This window comes from Chiloscyllium plagiosum, unplaced genomic scaffold (assembly GCF_037043375.1).
Source record: "Chiloscyllium plagiosum isolate Xiang-an unplaced genomic scaffold, Cpla_swu_hap1 HiC_scaffold_44, whole genome shotgun sequence".
NCBI lineage: Eukaryota > Metazoa > Chordata > Chondrichthyes > Orectolobiformes > Hemiscylliidae > Chiloscyllium > Chiloscyllium plagiosum.
In genome coordinates this window covers 8582764-8601237 of record NW_028270182.1, presented here as the reverse complement: position 1 = coordinate 8601237, position 18474 = coordinate 8582764, and the positions used below count along the sequence as shown (strand labels likewise).

General features: G+C 51.1%; 2 protein-coding genes across 3 annotated transcripts in view; one reads left to right on the top strand and one right to left on the bottom strand.

The window, feature by feature from the left end:
* Nucleotides 1–13082, bottom strand: part of LOC148136889 (paired immunoglobulin-like type 2 receptor beta) — a 41733-nt gene extending 28651 nt beyond the window's left edge. The window contains exons 1-2 of the mRNA XM_087982762.1: nt 12935–13082; nt 8769–8917 (exon numbers count right to left, since the gene is read on the bottom strand). The gene's annotated coding sequence lies outside the window, so the exon portion shown is untranslated. The remainder of the gene's footprint in view (nt 1–8768; nt 8918–12934) is intronic.
* Nucleotides 242–17701, top strand: LOC148136888 (paired immunoglobulin-like type 2 receptor beta-2). Of its 2 annotated transcripts, none has more exons than XM_087982756.1 (5): nt 242–345; nt 8413–8781; nt 12579–12947; nt 14885–15073; nt 16907–17701. In XM_087982756.1, the coding sequence occupies exons 1-5, from the start codon at nt 303–305 to the stop codon at nt 16942–16944; spliced, it is 1008 nt and encodes a 335-aa protein (XP_087838882.1). In that variant the 5' UTR covers nt 242–302; the 3' UTR covers nt 16945–17701. The 2 variants fall into 2 exon arrangements, with proteins under 2 accessions (XP_087838882.1, XP_087838883.1); XM_087982757.1 differs by lacking the exon at nt 242–345 and adding an exon at nt 1687–1976.
* The last annotated feature ends 773 nt before the right edge of the window (nt 17702–18474 follow it).

The window sequence follows — 18474 nt, the reverse complement described above, 5'->3', positions numbered from 1 at the left end:
CAGTGTCCTCAACCGCTCTTGATACAACAAGCCCTTTACCCCCAGGATCTCCTCTGGATCCCCCTCCCCTCGCTGCTTTGCAGATCGGAATTCTAGAAATAAGTGAGAAAAACACTCCCACCGTCTCTCCTCAGTCGGTTTGAGGATACCACTTCCTGCCTGGAGTTGGTCGGAGCACAGAAAAACAGGAAGACATGAAAGCAGAACTAACTGTGTGGAGTGACTGGGTGTGTTATAAAACCCCACTACATTTCTCTTGTAATCATTGAAAGCAGACGACCAGAGCGAGAGCAGGCACGGCGATGGGCTCTGCTCTTCACCTCCTCCTTCTGTCTCTCTGTGTCGGTGAGTCAATTCAATCTCATTCCAATATGTCACCAACTTGGCGTCTGATTCGGACTCAGTCCTTCCCTTCACCAGCCACTCCGTGACTCCAAGCTTTTTTCTATCCTGGTCTTGTGGGTAAATCGCCATGAGTTCCTTTCCATTCGGCTGCTTATTAAGAGAACTTGCAAACCGTCAAGTTCCAAAACAATGACTAGAAAACAATTAACTAGAAAAATAACACCCCTCAAGGAAGCAAGTTTAGACTCACATCCCGACTTGGCAATTTATGGTGGAATCGGGCCACCGTTCCAAACAGCAGTATCTGTCTCTAGAAGTGTCCAGGGCTCGTGGATTGATTTATTGTTGTCACATGTCCAGAGATATAGTGAAAAGTATTGTTTTGTGTGCTCGAAAGGCAGATCGTATCATACGGAGTGTGTCAGGAAAGTAGAACAGAGTGCAGAATGCAAAGTTACAGTCACAGAGAGCGAGAGATCAGAATTAATATTTGGGAGGTCTGTTCAAAAGTCTGATAATGCCGGGTGTTAGGGACCATGCAGACCCCACCCCCAAACATTTTAAGCAGGCAGCCCAGACCCGAGCTTTTTTCGTTGTTTTAAGCAGGGGTCAGGTGGATATTCCAGCAGCGACACAACTGGTCAAACCACTCGGTTTGAAATGAAACAGGATTTATTTATACACAAACAAAAGGAAACCAAGTTTTGAATAAAGTAACTGTTTGAACACCCAACAAACATGAAAATATAACTCAACAAAGAGCGGTCCCAATTTCCTTGGCAAAATGCTAATTTCAAGTACGGGTTCTTACAGGAGAGGGATTGCAGAGAGGGGGTGAGTCAGTCAGAAACTTCTGTTGAATCAGGAAACATGTGACCATCAGGATAACTTACCACAGGATAAAATAGAAACCCTTGAAGGGGAAAGAGAAGTTAAACAGCTCCAGCGTTATCCTGATGATCTTCACTGACATCTGCTTTTCCCTTTCCACATGAGGATTTCTCTTTTCCCCAGTTTCTATCGCTCACGGATTGAAATTGATGTTGGAAGCCAAACTTTGATTTATGAACTAACTCATAACCATCAGCCATTTCAGCTGCTAATCTTGCTGTCTTCACTCTCTGCTCTTCCACAGGGTTTGTCACTCCCTCAGAAAGTGAATTTTTAAACTCCTCCAAATAATCCTCTCTCTAAGAGTGTCATAGTTTTGTTCTATTTTTAATGCCCTTCTCCATCTGTTGAAATTACTTTGTTTAATCTTTTCAAACTCAATGTAGGTTTGACCAGGGTCACTCCTTAGATTCCTGAAACTTTTTTTTAGATTACTTACAGTGTGGAAACAGGCCCTTCGGCCCAACAAGTCCACACCGACCCTCCAAAGAGCAACCCACCCAGACCCATTCCCCTACATTTACCCCTACACCTAACACTATGGGCAATTTAGCATGGCTAATTCATCTAACCTGCACATCTTTGGACTGTGGGAGGAAACCGGAGCACCCGGAGGAAACCCACGTAGACACGGGAAGAACGTGCAAACTCCACACAGACAGTTGCCCGAGGCGGGAATTGAACCCGGGTCCCTGGCACTGTGAGGCAGCAGTGCTAACCACTGAGCCTGTAAGTTGTCTGTAAGTATCTGGCACAAGTTCATATGCACTTAAGATGGCTTTCTTCATCACCTCATACGCATCCCCCACTCCGCCTCTGATAGGGATGTGAATACCTCACTTGCTGTATCTAAAAGTTTTGTTTGGATCAAGAAAATCCACATAGTCACGGCCCACTGCATTTGTTTAGCCACCTTCTCACCTGAGATGAAAAAGACTTCTACATCCTTCTCATCAAATTGAGGCAACGCTTGGATGTATTGGAACAGATCCCCACCAGGCCTTTGGCTCCCAGGGGTTTGCTCATCCTCACTCTTCACTGAGTTTACCTTCAGCCTTCATCTCCATCCTTTTAAGCTGACTCTCCTGTCAAAGTGCCAATTTATTAAGTTCAAACTCCCTCTCTTTCTTCCTTTCCTTTCCCCCCCTCTCTCTCTCTCTCTCTTTTTGTTCTGCTGAAACGATTCTGTCCATTTCTTTTTGTTCTGCTAGGGCCTTTCATTCTTTTTCTCTTTCCTCTGCTTTGAATCGTAATTTCAACAGTTACATTTCTTGTTCTCTTTTCCTTTTGCCTCTAACTCAAGCTGCTTCATCTTCAATTGAATTTTCGGCATCTCCAAAGATTCAAATGACATTTCCAGCAAATTTAAATGCTGAGCTATTGCTGTAATTATCTCTCCTTTTTCTGAGGAATGTAGATAACCCCAAGTTCAGTCTGTCTGCTAATTGCAGCTGCTTTGCCTTGTTTTGTAAAACCCCCAAGGTCACTTCTCCCACCCCCAGAATACTCTTTGTGACTGACAGAGCCATTATTCCCCCAAGCAGTGTTTAAACCATCCGAATTCAACACCTGGATCAAAAGACACTAACACCTTCCACTCGCTACCTTTGAGCACAGCAACCTTAATACCAAATCAGAACTACAGAATAAATCCTGGACGAGCCCCCAATCTGTTATGGACCAGGCAAGACCCCCTCAAAGTATTTTAAGCAGGTATCCCAGACCCTGTGTTTTTCTGGCTGTTTTAAGCAGATGTCAGGTGGATATTCCAGGATTGACACAGCTGGTCAAACCACTCGGTAGTCATTTGCACATGAACAAGAGAAAACCCATTTAGAATAACATAACTGTGTGAAAACCCAACCGACACAAAAACGCAACTTAACAAAGAGCTATTCCAATTCTCTGCAACATCCCATAACACACCCTTTGGCAAAAAGGTAAATTCAAACACGAGTTCTTACAGGAGAGAGATTGCAGAGCGAGAGGGAGAGGGAGGGTCTGTCAGGAACCCTCTGTTGGATCAGGGAACCTTCTCCCCCAGCAGCTTTCTTTGTCCAGTAGCTTCAAACAGACTGCTCGAAAAAACCAAACCAGAAAAAAAATCCCTGAACCGAGAGAACTGGCCACTCCCCTTTCATTGTACAAGTGTTTCCAAATAAAAACTTTCAAAGCCATTTCAAAAAGACATTTCCAGACAGAGAACATAGAAATTCCAGCGCAGTACAGGCCCTTCAAGGGGTTACATAGAACATCAAATATAGAACATTACAGCACAGAACAGGCCTTTCAGCCCTCGATGTTGTGCCAACCTGTGGAACCAATCTGAAGCCCATCTAACCTACACTATTCCATTCTCATCCATATGCCTATCCAATGACCATTTAAACGCCCTTAAAGATGGCAAGTCTACTACTATTGCAGGCAGGGAATTCTACGCCCTTACTACTCTCTGAATGAAGAACCTACCTCTGACATCTATCCTATATCTATCACCCTTCAGTTTAAAGCTATGTCTCCTCATGCTAGCCATCACCATCAAGGAAAAAGGTTTTCACTATCCACCCTATCTAATCCTCTGATCATCTTGTATGACTCCATTAAGTCACCTCTCAACCTTTTCTCTAACAAAGACAGCCTCAAGTCCCTCAGCCTTTCATCATAAGGCCCTCCCTCCATACCAGACAACATTCTGGTAAATCTCCTCTGCACCCTTTCCAATGCTTACACGGCCTTCCTATAATGCAGTGGCCACAACAGTACGCAATACTCCAAATGCGGCCGCGCCAATGTTTTGCCCAGCATGACCTCGTGGATGCGAAACTCAATCCCTCTATCAATATGAGTCAACACACCCCATGCCTTCTTAACAGCCCAATCAATCAGGGTGGCAATTTCCAGGGATTTATGCACATGGACACTAAGATCTCTCTGCTCATGCATGTTGCCAAGATTCTTACCATTAGTCTAGTACGCTGTATTCCTGTTACTCCTTCCAAAATGAATCACCTCACACTTTTCTGCATTAAACTCCATTTGCCACCTCTCAGCCCAGCTCTACAGCTTATTTATGCCCCTCTGTAACCTGCAACATCCTTCCGCACTGTCCACAACTCCACCCACCTTAGTATCATCTACAAATTTACTAACCCATCCACCTACCCCTATCATCCAGGTCATTTATAAAAATGACAAGCAGCAGTGGCCCTAAACAGATTCTTGCGGTACTCCAATCATAACTGATCTCCAGGATGAATATTTCCCATCAACCACCATCCTCTGTCTTCTTTCAGCTATCCAATTTCTGATCCAAACTGCTAAATTACCCGCATTCCCATGCCTGTGTACTTTCTGCAATAGCCTACTGTGGGAAATCTTATCAAATGCCATACTGAAATCCATATTCACCATATCAACTGCTTTACCCTCATCCACCAGTTTGGCCACCTTCTTGATGAACTCAATAAGGTTCGTGAGGCACGACCCACCCTTCACGAAACCATGTTGACTATCCCTAATCGCACTATTCCTCTCTAGATGCTTCTAAATCGTACCTTGTATAATCCTTTCCAACATTTTACCCACAACCGAAGTAAGGCTCACTGGTCTATAATTACCAGGGTTGTCTCTACTCCCCTTCTGAAACAAGGGAACGATATTTGCTATCTTCCAACTTCTGGCACTATTTCTGATGACAATGATGACATAAAAATCAAAGCCAAAGGTTCTGCAATCTCCTCCCTTGCTTCACAGAGAACCTGAGGATAAATCCCATCTGCCCCAGCGGACTTATGTATTTTCACACTTTCTGGAATTGCTAACACCTCCTCCTTGTGATCCTCAATCCTGTCTAGTCTAACAGTCTGAATATCAGTATTCCAGACAAGATTGCCTTTTCCCAGTGTGAATGCTGACAAAAGTATTCACTTAGCACCTCTCCTATCTCCTTGGACTCCATGGACAACTTCCCATTACTGTCTTAACCTTACTGTAGTCATTCTTTTATTCCTGACATACCTAGAGAAAGCTTTAGAGTTTTCCTTGATCCTACGAGCCAAAGACTTCTCATGTCCATTCCTGGCTCTTCTTAGCTCTCTTTAGGTCCTTCCTGGCTAACTTATAACTCTCAAGTGCCCTAACTGAGCCTTCATGTCTCATCTTTACCTAAGCCTCCTTCTTCCTCTTGACAAGAGATTCAACTTCTTTAGCAAACCACAGTTCCCTTGCTCAACCACTTCCTCCCTGGCTGACAGGTACATACTTATCAAGGACACACAGTAGCTGTCCCTTGAATAAGCTCCATATTTCATTTGTGCCCGTCCCCTGCAGTTTTCTTTCTCCTTCTATGCATCCTAAATCTTGCCTAATTGCATCATAATTCCCTTTCCCCCAGCTATAAACCTTGCCCTGCGGTATATACCTATCTCTTTCCATTGCTAAAGTAAATGCAACCAAATTGTGGTCACTGTCATCAAAGTGCTTACCTATCTCCAAATCTAACACCTGTCTGAGTTCATTCCCCAGTACCAAATCCAATGTGGCCCTACCCCTTGTTGGCCTATCTACATACTGTGTCATGAAACCCTCCTGCACACATTGGATAAAAACTGATCCATCTAAACAACTTGAACTATAGCATTTCCAGTCAATATTTGGAAAGTTAAAGTCCCTCATACCAACTACTCTGTCTCTCTCACTCCTATCGAGAATCATCTTTGCAATCCTTTCCTCTACATCTCTGGAACTTTTTGGCTGCCTATAGAAAACTGCCAACAGGGTGACCTCTCCTTTCCTGTTTCTAACCTCAGTCCATACTAACTCAGTCGACAAGTCCTCAACAAACATCCTCTCTGCCACCGTAAGACTGTCCTTGACTAACAGTGCCACACCTCCCTCTCTTTTACCAGCCTACCTGTTCTTACTGAAACATCTAAATCCCTGAACCTGCAACAACCATTCCTGTCCCTGCCCTATCCATGTCTCCAAAATGGCCACAACATCAAAGTCCCAGGTACCAACTCATGCTGCAATGTTCACACGTTCTTCCGGATGCTCCTGGCATCGAGGTAGACACCCTTCAAACCACCTTCTTGCCACCAGTACACTCTTGTGACCTTGCAATCTTATTTATGACCTCACTACTTTCAACCTCCTGTACACTAGAGCTACAATTCAGGTTCCCAAACCCCTGGTGAATTAGTTTAAACCCTCCCGAAGCTCATTAGCAAATTTCCCAAACCCTCCATCCCCGGTTATTGGCACTCCTCTAGTTCAGGTGTACATCAGACATATCGGAAGCTCTGCCTTTGCAACCCCTCTTCAAAGAAACCATGGGTGACAATAACCTTGTTAAAGGTCGCACGGGGAAGAAGCTGTTCTTGAATCTGTTTGTATGTGTTTACAAATGTTTATACCATCTGCTCGAGGGAAGAGGGTGGATGAAATTACAACAGGGTTGGGGGGGAGCCCTTTGATTACAAGAACAGAATTAAACCAGCTGTCCCCTCCGACCTGCTCCCCCTTTCAATAGGTTATTGCTCAACTTTTCATGGATTCAGCACCATAATCCTTAACTCCTTAACTGTTCAAAAATCTATCCAAAAACACCCAACGGGGTAACCTCAGCTGCTTCACTGGGCAGGGAATTCCACAGATTCATAATCCTTTGGGGGAAGACGTTCCTCCTCAACTCAGTCAAATCTGCTCCTCGAGGCAGTCCCCAGATCCATCCCAGTGAAAGGACAGGGTTCCAAAGGAGGTTTTAGGAGAATTAAACCAGTGATCAGACAGAGGGAGGGATTTACGGGGGAACATGAGGAAAGAGAGATTGCAGGAGAGGGAGAGGTTTGGGGGGGGGAGGGTTCTATAACCACAGACTGAGACCTTCCAAAGGTACACCCCCTCACCACAACCTCTGCCATGGAGATCTAAGAGGATTATAGGGGCTGGAGGGGTAAGAGGGATAGGGAGAGATGTAGGGATTGAAAGGGAGGCAGAGACCAAGGAGGACTGATGGAGGTTACAGAGATAGGGAGGGATATACGGGCTGCAGGGGTGATAATGATAGGGAGAGGAAGGGTATAGCGAAAGGAGGAATTTAGAGATAGGAGGGGTGTAAGGGCTGGAGGAATTTACGGAGATATGGTTGGAGGTGTAAGGTCTGGAGGAGGTGACAGAGAATGGGAGGGGTGTAGGAGCTGGACGAGCATACTGAGATAGGGAGGGGTGTAGAGGCTGGTGGGGGTTACAGAGATAGAGAGGGGGTATAGGGGCTGGTGGGGGTTACAGAGATAGGGAGGGGGTGTAGGGGCTCCAGGGGGTTACAGAAATAGGGAGGATGTGTAGGGGCTCTAGGGGGTTACAGAGATAGGGAGGGGGTGTAGGGGCTGGAGGGGGTTACAGAGATAGGGAGGGGGTGGAGGGGCTGGAGGGGGTTACAGAGATAGGGAGGGGGTGGAGGGACTGGAGGGGGTTACAGAGATAGGGAGGGGGTGAAGGAGGTGGAGGGGGTGGAGGGGCTGGAAGGGGTTACAGAGATAGGGAGGGTTGTCGGGGCTGGAGGTGATTACAGAGATAGGGAGGGGTGAAGGAGTTGGAGTGGATTACAGAGATAGGGAGGGGGTGTGGGGCCCGGAGAGGGTTACAGAGATAGGGAGGGGGTGTGGGGCCCGGAGAGGGTTACAGATATAGGGAGGGGGTGTGGGGCCCGGAGAGGGTTACAGATATAGGGAGGGGGTGTGGGGCCCGGAGAGGGTTACAGAGATAGGGAGGGGGTGTGGGGCCCGGAGAGGGTTACAGAGATAGGGAGGGGGTGTGGGGCCCGGAGACGGTTACAGAGATAGGGAGGGGGCGTAGGGGCTGGAGGGGGTTACAGAGATAGGGAGGGGTGTAGGGGCTGGAGGGGTGTAGGGGCTGGAGGGGGTCCCAAAGATAGGGAGGGGTGTAGGGGCTGGAGGGGGGTACAGATATAGGGAGGGGGTGTAAGGGCTGGAGGGGGTTACAGGGATTTAGGGTGGTTTATATACAGAGTGACAGATACCTGGGAGTGAGTCACATTTTGCTGTCTCAGTTACACAGTCTCTCTGTCACTGGGGGATATCCTGGGGGCTGGTCTCCAGCCAGGAGAGATTTATTCGGGATTCCTAAATGACTGTTTGCTGTTTCGCTCTCCCTCAGGGATGATCCATGGAGATGCTTTCACAGTGAGCCAACCGGATCGACTGGAGGGTGTGGAAGGGGGGTCGATCGAGATCCCGTGTACATTCACCTACCCAGATACACACAAACCCACAGGGTATGACATTGCCTGGAGAAGAAACGAGTTTCACGGGGAATTTATCCTCAATAAGTCTCGGGGATACACTCACCCTGAATACCGAGGGCGAATTGAATTCCTGGGAGATCCGGCCAAGGAGAGGACAGGGACCATCCGGATAAAGCAGCTGAGAACAAGGGATACAAACCGCTATTTCTGTCGGTTGACGACAACAGGAAATCGTTATGCGGTCTGGCAAAGCGTCTCAGGGACCTACCTCACTGTCCGAGGTAAGTTCCATCTCCTTTTCCCCAATTCCCCTCACATTGACTCGATGCTGGTGAGAGTGATCCCAGATTCAGTCTCTCCCACACTCGGGATCACGTGGGATTGTCAAATCCAATCCATTCCCAGTGGAGGCAGCAACTGGGAAAGAAAAAGAGAGAGCTGGAGAAATTCAGCAGCGTCTGGGAGGGACCCAGCTCCCGGAAAATCTCTTTGGACACAAACACTTTCAGGGCACCTCCCCCTGGGACTGGGACATCTCCCAAACTCACCCCTTCACTCCCACCCCCTTACTCTCCCCCAGGGTCAGAGACACTGATACACCCCCTCACTCCCCAGGATCAGTCACACTGAGGCACCCCCTCACTCCCCAGGGTCAGTCACACTGAGACACCCCCTCACTCCACAGGGTCAGAGACACTGATACACCCCCTCACTCCCCAGGATCAGTCACACTGAGATATCCCCCTCACTTCCCAGGGTCAGTCACACTGAGGCACCCCCTCACTCCCCAGGGTCAGTCACACTGAGATATCCCCCTCACTCCCCAGGGTCAGTCACACTGAGGCACCCCCTCACTCCCCAGGGTCAGTCACACTGAGATATCCCCCTCACTCCCCAGGGTCAGTCACACTGAGGCACCCCCTCACTCCCCAGGGTCAGTCACACTGAGATATCCCCCTCACTCCCCAGGGTCAGTCACACTGAGATATCCCCCTCACTCCCCAGGGTCAGTCACACTGAGATACCCCCTCACTCCCCAGGGTCAGTCACACTGAGGCACCCCCTCACTCCCCAGGGTCAGTCACACTGAGACACCCCCTCACTCCCCAGAGTCAGTCACACTGAGATATCCCCTTCACTCCCCAGGGTCAGTCACACTGAGGCATCCCCTCACTCTCCAGGGTCAGTCACACTGAGACACCCCCTCACTCCCCAGGGTCAGTCACACTGAGGCACCCCCTCATTCCCCAGGGTCAGTCACACTGAGACACCCCCCTCACTCCCCAGGGTCAGTCACACTGAGGCACCCCCTCACTCCCCAGGGTCAGTCACACTGAGACACCCTCTCAGTCCCCACGGAGACAGTCATACTGAGACATCCCCTCACTCTCAGGGTCAGTCACACTGACTCATCCCCTCACCCCCCAGGGTCAGAGACACTGAGACACCCCCTCACTCCCCAAGGTCAGTGATACTGAGGCACCCCCTCACTCCACAGAGTCAGTGGCACTGAGACACCCCCTCACTCCCCAGGGTCAGTCACACTGATACAACCCCCTCACTCTCAGGGTTAGTCACACTGAGACACCCCCTCACTCCCAGGGTCAGTCACACTGAGACACCCCCTCACTCTCAGGGTTAGTCACACTGAGACACCCCCTCACCCCCAGGGTCAGTCACACAGAGACACCCCCTCACTCCCCAGAGTCAGTCACACTGAGACACCCCCTCACTCTCAGGGTTAGTCACACTGATACACCCCCTCACTCCCTAGGGTCAGAGACACTGAGACACCCCCTCTCTCTCCAGGGTCAGTCACACTGAGACACCCCCTCACTCCCCACGGTCAGTCACATTGAGACACCCTCTCACTCTCAGAATCAGTCACACTGACACACCCCCTCACTCCCCAGGGTCAGTGACACTGAGACACCCCCTCAATCCCCAGGGATAGTCACACTGAGACATCCCCTCACTCTCAGGGTCAGAGACACTGAGACACCCCCTCACTCCCCAGGGTCAGTCACAACGAGACACCCCCTCACACCCAGGGTCAGTCACACTGACACACCCCCTCACTCCCCAGGGTCAGTCACACTGAGACACCCTCTCAGTCCCCACGGAGACAGTCATACTGAGACATCCCCTCACTCTCAGGGTCAGTCACACTGACGCATCCCCTCACCCCCCAAGGTCTGAGACACTGAGAGAGCCCCTCATTCCCCAGGGTCAGTCACACTGAGACACCCACTCATTCCCCAGGGTCAGTCACACTGAGACACCCCCACAATCCCCACGGTGAGTCACACTGAGACAACCCCCTCACTCCCCAGGGTCAGTCACACTGAGACACTCTCTCAGTCCCCACGGAGACAGTCATACTGAGACATCCCCTCACTCTCGGGGTCAGTCACACTGACGCATCCCCTCACCCCCCAGGGTCAGAGACACTGAGACAGCCCCTCATTCCCCAGGGTCAGTCACACTGAGACACCCCCCTCACTCCCCAGGGTCAGTCACACTGAGACACCCTCTCACTCCCCAGGGTCAGTCACACTGAGACACCCCCTCACTCCCCAGGGTCAGAGACACTGAGACACCCCCCTCACTCCCCAGGGTCAGTCACACTGAGACACCCCCTCACTCCCCAGGGTCAGAGACACTGAGACATCCCTCACTCCCCAGGGTCAGTCACATTGAGACACCCTCTCACTCTCAGGATCAGTCACACTGAGACACCCCCTCACTCCCCAGGGTCAGAGACACTGAGACACCCCCACACTCCACAGAGTCAGTGGCACTGAGACACCCCCTCACTCCCCAGGGTCAGTCACACTGAGACACCCCCTCACTCCCCAGGGTCAGTCACACTGAGACACCCCCTCACTCCCCAGGGTCAGTCACACTAAGACACCCCCTCACTCCCCAGGGTCAGTCACACTGAGACACCCCCTCACTCCCCAGGGTCAGTCACACTGAGACACCCCCTCACCCCCATGGGTCTGTCACACTGACACACCCCCTCACTCCCCAGGGTCAGTCACACTGAGACACCCTCTCAGTCCCCACGGAGACAGTCATACTGAGACATCCCCTCACTCTCAGGGTCAGTCACACTGACGCATCCCCTCACCCCCCAAGGTCTGAGACACTGAGAGAGCCCCTCATTCCCCAGGGTCAGTCACACTGAGACACCCACTCATTCCCCAGGGTCAGTCACACTGAGACACCCCCACAATCCCCACGGTGAGTCACACTGAGACAACCCCCTCACTCCCCAGGGTCAGTCACACTGAGACACTCTCTCAGTCCCCACGGAGACAGTCATACTGAGACATCCCCTCACTCTCGGGGTCAGTCACACTGACGCATCCCCTCACTCCCCAGGGTCAGTCACACTGAGACACCCCCTCACCCCCATGGGTCTGTCACACTGAGATACCCCCTCACTCTCCAGAGTCAGTGACACTGACTGTCCCTCAGATTACAGAGATAGGGAGGGGTGAAGGAGTTGGAGTGGATTACAGAGATAGGGAGGGGGTGTGGGGCCCGGAGAGGGTTACAGAGATAGGGAGGGGGTATGGGGCCCGGAGAGGGTTACAGATATAGGGAGGGGGTGTGGGGCCCGGAGAGGGTTACAGAGATAGGGAGGGGGTGTGGGGCCCAGAGAGGGTTACAGAGATAGGGAGGGGGTGTGGGGCCCGGAGAGGGTTACAGAGATAGGGAGGGGGTGTGGGGCCCAGAGACGGTTACAGAGATAGGGAGGGGGCGTAGGGGCTGGAGGGGGTTACAGAGATAGGGAGGGGTGTAGGGGCTGGAGGGGGTCCCAAAGATAGGGAGGGGTGTAGGGGCTGGAGGGGGGTACAGATATAGGGAGGGGGTGTAAGGGCTGGAGGGGGTTACAGGGATTCAGGGTGGTTTATATACAGAGTGACAGATACCTGGGGGTGAGTCACATTTTGCTGTCTCAGTTACAGAGTCTCTCTGTCACTGGGGGATATCCTGGGGGCTGGTCCCCAGCTGGGAGAGATTTATTCGGGATTCCTAAATGACTGTTTGCTGTTTCGCTCTCCCTCAGGATTGATCCATGGAGATGGTTTCACAGTGAGCCAACCGGATCGACTGGAGGGTGTGGAAGGGGGATCGATCGAGATCCCGTGTACATTCACTTACCCAGATACACTCAAACCCAGGGGGTATGACATTGCCTGGAGAAGAAACGAGTTTCACGGGGAATTTATCCTCAATATGTCTCAGGGATACACTCACCCTGAATACCAAGGGCGAATTGAATTCCTGGGAGATCCGGCCAAGGAGAGGACAGGGACCATCCGGATAAAGCAACTGAAAACAAGGGATACAAACCGCTATTTCTGTCGGTTGATGACAACAGGAAATCGTTATGAGATCTGGCAAAGCGTCCCAGGGACCTACCTCACTGTCCGAGGTAAGTTCCATCTCCTTTTCCCCAATTCCCCTCACATTGACTCGATGCTGGTGAGAGTGATCCCAGATTCAGTCTCTCCCACACTCGGGATCACGTGGGATTGTCAAATCCAATCCATTCCCAGTGGAGGCAGCAACTGGGAAAGAAAAAGAGAGAGCTGGAGAAATTCAGCAGCGTCTGGGAGGGACCCAGCTCCCGGAAAATCTCTTTGGACACAAACACTTTCAGGGCACCACCCCCTGGGACTGGGACATCTCCCAAACTCACCCCTTCACTCCCACCCCCTTACTCTCCCCCAGGCTCAGAGACACTGATATACCCCCTCACTCCCCAGGATCAGTCACACTGAGATATCCCCCTCACTTCCCAGGGTCAGTCACACTGAGATATCCCCCTCACTCCCCAGGGTCAGTCACACTGAGACACCCCCACAAACCCCACGGTGAGTCACACTGAGACAACCCTCTCACTCCCCAGGGTCAGTCACACTGAGACACCCCCACAATCCCCACGGTGAGTCACACTGAGACAACCCTCTCACTCCCCAGGGTCAGTCACACTGAGACACTCTCGCAGTCCCCACGGAGACAGTCATACTGAGACATCCCCTCACTCTCGGGGTCAGTCACACTGACGCATCCCCTCACCCCCCAGGGTCAGAGACACTGAGACAGCCCCTCATTCCCCAGGGTCAGTGACACTGAGACACCCCCTCACTCCACAGGGTCAGAGACAATGAGACACCCCCACACTCCACAGAGTCAGTGGCACTGAGACACCCCCTCACTCCCCAGGGTCAGTCACACTGAGACACCCCCCTCACTCCCCAGGGTCAGTCACACTGAGACACCCCCTCACTCCCCAGGGTCAGAGACACTGAGACATCCCTCACTCCCCAGGGTCAGTCACATTGAGACACCCTCTCACTCTCAGGATCAGTCACATTGAGACACCCTCTCACTCTCAGGATCAGTCACACTGAGACACCCCCTCACTCCCCAGGGTCAGAGACACTGAGACACGCCCACACTCCACAGAGTCAGTGGCACTGAGACACCCCCTCACTCCCCAGGGTCAGTCACACTGAGACACCCCCTCACTCCCCAGGGTCAGTCACACTGAGACACCCCCTCACTCCCCAGGGTCAGTCACACTGAGACACCCCCTCACCCCCCTGGGTCTGTCACACTGAGATACCCCCTCACTCTCCAGAGTCAGTGACACTGACTGTCCCTCACTAATGAAGGTTTCTTGCCCGAAACGTCGACATTTTCACCCTCACTCCCTCGAGCCAGAGACACTGATTCTCCCCACACCGACTCCCCAGGATCAAAGTAACAACCCCCCACTCCTCAGGGACAGAGACACTGACTCCCCCTCACTCGCCCAGGGACAGACACTGACTCCCCCTCACTCCCCAGGGACAGAGGCACTGCAACTGCCCCCCCTCACTCCTCAGGGACAGACACACTGACTCCCCTCATTCCCCCAGGGTCAGAGACACTGACTTCCCCTCACTCCCCCAGGGGCAGAGACACTGACTCCCCTCACTCCCTCAGGGACAGACACACTGACTCCCCCTCACTCCCCAGGGACAGAGGCACTGCAACTACCCCCCCTCACTCCTCAGGGACAGACACACTGACTCCCCTCACTCCCCCAGGGTCAGAGACACTGCCCCCCCTCACTCCTCAGGGACAGACACACTGACTCCCCTCACTCCCCAGGGTCACAGACACTGACTTCCTCTTACTCCTCAGTGTCACAGACACCAGCTCCCCTTCACACACCCCCCCTCCAGAGTCAGTGTCTCTGACCATCCCGTGTCCCCAGGGTCTGCCCTCTGAGTGTATTTGCTCCTGTTTCTCACTCCAGCCCTGGCTCATTCTCTCCCTCCTGCTTCCACATCATTGAGCCGGATCCTTGTCTTTCAACAGCACTGAGACCAGAGACCACGACAGACCATGCCCCCTCCTCAGTGAGTGCAGCCTCCCAGCACAGTGTGGATGGTGGGGACCCACTGCCTCAGGGTCTAATCCTCATCATCAAGGCGGGCATCGCTGTCACAATCCTAGCGACTGTTTGGCTGGTTGGAATGTGTCTGATGAAGAGGAAGGAAGTTACAGGTAAGCTGCTATCACAGACCAAGTCACTGTTTGCTCTCACACAGACAAGTGCAATGTTTTCCTGAAACACCATACTGGGTCCCTGCATCAATCCAGTATCTATGCTAATGTACAGGTTGCCTCCCCAGACCTTATTAGAATCTGGGATCATCCGTGGACAAAGGAGCTGAGTTCCAGACGGGAGGTGAGAGTGACAGCCCTTGACATCAAGGCTGCATTCGAGTGAGCATGGCTTCAAGGAGCCCTGGCAAAACTGGAGCCCATGGGTATCAGGGGGCAAACTCTCCGCTGGTTAGACGCATCCCTGACACTTAGGAAGATGGCTGTGGTTGTTGGAGGTCAGTCATCTCAGCTCCAGGACATCTGTGGGCGGCACGGTGGCACAGTGGCTAGCACTGCTGCCTCACAGCGCCAGAGACCCGGGTTCAATTCCCGCCTCAGGCGACCGACTGTGTGGAGTTTGCACATTCTCCCCGTGTCTGCATGGGTTTCCTCCGGGTGCTCCGGTTTCCTCCCACGCTCCAAAAAATGTGCAGGTCAGGTGAATTGGCCACACTAAATTGCCTGTAGTGTTAGGTGCAGGGGTAAATGTAGGGGAATGGGTCTGGGTGGGTCCGCTTTGGCGGGTCGGTGTGGACTTGTTGGGCCGAAGGGCCTGTTTCCACACTGTAAGTAATCTAATCTAATCTCTGCAGGAGTCCCTCAGGATAGTGTCCATCTTCAGCTGCTTCATCAATGCCCTTCCCTCCACCATAAGCTCAGAAGTGGGGATGTTTGCCGATAATTGCACAACGTCCAGCACCATTCGCCACTCCTCAGATACTGAAGCAGTCCGTGCCCAAATGCAGCAAGATCTGGAAAATATCCAGGCTTGGCCTGACAAGTGGCATATAACATCATGCCATGCAAATGCCAGGCAATGACCATCTCCAATTAGAGACAATCTAGCATTGCCCCTTCTGAATTAATAGTGTCACCATTACTGAATCTCCTACTGTCAACATCCTAAGGGTTACCATTGAGCAGAAACTCAACTGAATTCACCACATAAACACAATGGCTGCAAGAGCAGGTCAGAGGCTAGGAATACTGCAGCGAATAACTCACCTCCTGACTCCCCAAGGCCTATCCACCATCCAGAAGGCACATGTCAGCATTGTAAGGGAATACTCCCTATTTGCCCTGGATGGGTGCAGCTCCAACAGCACTCAAGAAGCTCAACATCATCCAGGACAAAGCAGACCACTCGATTTGTACCACATGCACAAACATCCATTCCCTCCCTCACTGACGCTCAGTAGCAGCAGTGTGTACCATCTACAAGATGAACTGCAGCAACTCAGCAAGGCTCCTTGGACAGCACCTTCGAAACCCAAGACCACTTCCATCCAGAAGGACAAGGGCAGCAGGTACATGGGAACACTATTCCCTGCAAGCTCCCTTCTGAGCCATTCACCATCCTGACTTGGCAATACATCAGCCGTTCCCTCAGTGTCGCTGGGCCAGAAACCTGGAGCTCCCTTCCTAACGGGCGCTGTGTGGGTGTCCCTACACCACACGGGACTGCAGCGGGTCAAGAAGGCAGCTCACCCCCATCTTCTCAAGGGCACAACTAGGGACGGGTAATAAATGCTGGGCCCAGCCAGTGATGACCATGTTCCATGAGTGAAGGAAATCAGAGGATGGGCAAGAAAAGCTGATTTGCCAGCTATGGCCTCCTTCCCTGAGTGAAAGTCGTCAGGATTGATGCACGTCCTGTTGGGATTCCTGGCTGTTATCTTTTGTTCTTGTAACATGGGATTTTCCTGCTTTACTCCTTATTGTTGATTTCAGATTCCTCAGATGGAAATTTGTGCGGAGAGGCCAAGTGACAGAATGCGGGATCCAATGGGAATTATCTGTAGGAATCCCCGGTGCAAGGAATTTACTGGTTTACTGAGTCCTACAGAAACTCACGGTCACACAACAGGCCCATATTCTCGCAGACCTCACTGTCCAAAGCTGGTTTGAACCTTGCCCTTTTGAAGTCGACACTGTGGGCTGTCAGCTTTGCTGCAACGTTGAACCAAGCTCTAGTTCCCCGGGAAAGAAACTCCGTTTGCAGTGCTGCTCTGATGTGAAATCGTGTCCGTTTGCTGCTGAACAGATTGCTTCCTGCTCCTATGTATATATTCTCGCGGGTATAAACCCTGGCACGGCTCCATCTCATTGGCTGACCCTGTGCCAATCGGAGTTTCCGTGAAGCACTTTGTAAAAAGTGACAATGTCCCTGCCACAGTGAATCGATTGAGGCTGAAACATTGAATGTTCTCAAGAAGGAGTGAGGTCCAGTTCTTAGAGCTATAGGGGATCCAAGGGAATGGGGAAGGTCACTGAGTTGGAGGATCAGCCATGGTGCAAGTCAACAGGCTTGAGGGGCTGAATGGTCTACTCCTGTTCTAATGTTCTATATTTCTATGTGCCCAATATAAAACAATACTGTCACAATATGCTTCATTATTAAAGTCTTCTCATTAATTTTTTTGTCAAGAAAGCTTCACTGAATATTATAAATTATGCATGTGCGCTAACATAAGTTGTTTATTGAATCTGAAAATAAAAGCTCTCCTGTGTTTTATTTCTGTGACCCTTGTTCCCACCTCTCGATATTTGTAGCTGTCTTTCTAACAGATGTCTCTGATTCTGTGTCTCTTTCATGTCATCAAGTGGACCTTGATAAAAATTAACGTAAAGTGGTTCAAAGAGAAAAGAGGTTCGCTGTAATCATGTGACCAGACTTCACAATGGCCTTCCAGAATGTTCTCAGATGTCGATGCTAGACAGACAATCAATGTCTATAAACCCTCCTGCAAGATGTGTCCGTTGTGACAATCCGAGTGATGGCCATGTCAGATCCCGGAATACAGTCACAGAGCCCTTGATGATGTTGGCTGCTTTCCTGAGACAGGGGGAAGTGGAGATGGAGCCAGTGGATGGGAGGCTGGTTTATGTGATGGACTGGGCTGTGTTCACAACTCTCTGTAATTTCTTGTGGTCCTGGGTAGAGCAGTTGCTGTACCAAGCTGTGATGTATCCAGACAGGATGTTCCTGTGGTGTATCTATAAAAAATGGTGAGAGTCCCTGTGGACATCCTGAATTTCCTGAGCCTCCTGGGGAAGTAGAGGCATTATTGTGTTTCCTTAATTGTAGCGTTGACGTGGATTGATCAGGACAGATTGTTGGTGATGTTTAAAACTGGGATCTTGAAGCTCTCGAACACCTCCATTGGTACAGACTGGGGTGTGCCCTACGCTCTGCTTCCTGAAGTCAATGCCCAGCTCCTTCATAACTGTGGACCAGATCCTGGACAAAGCCCTTACAAAGCTGACAGATGACTGCAGCAAACCTATTGTGTAGGGTG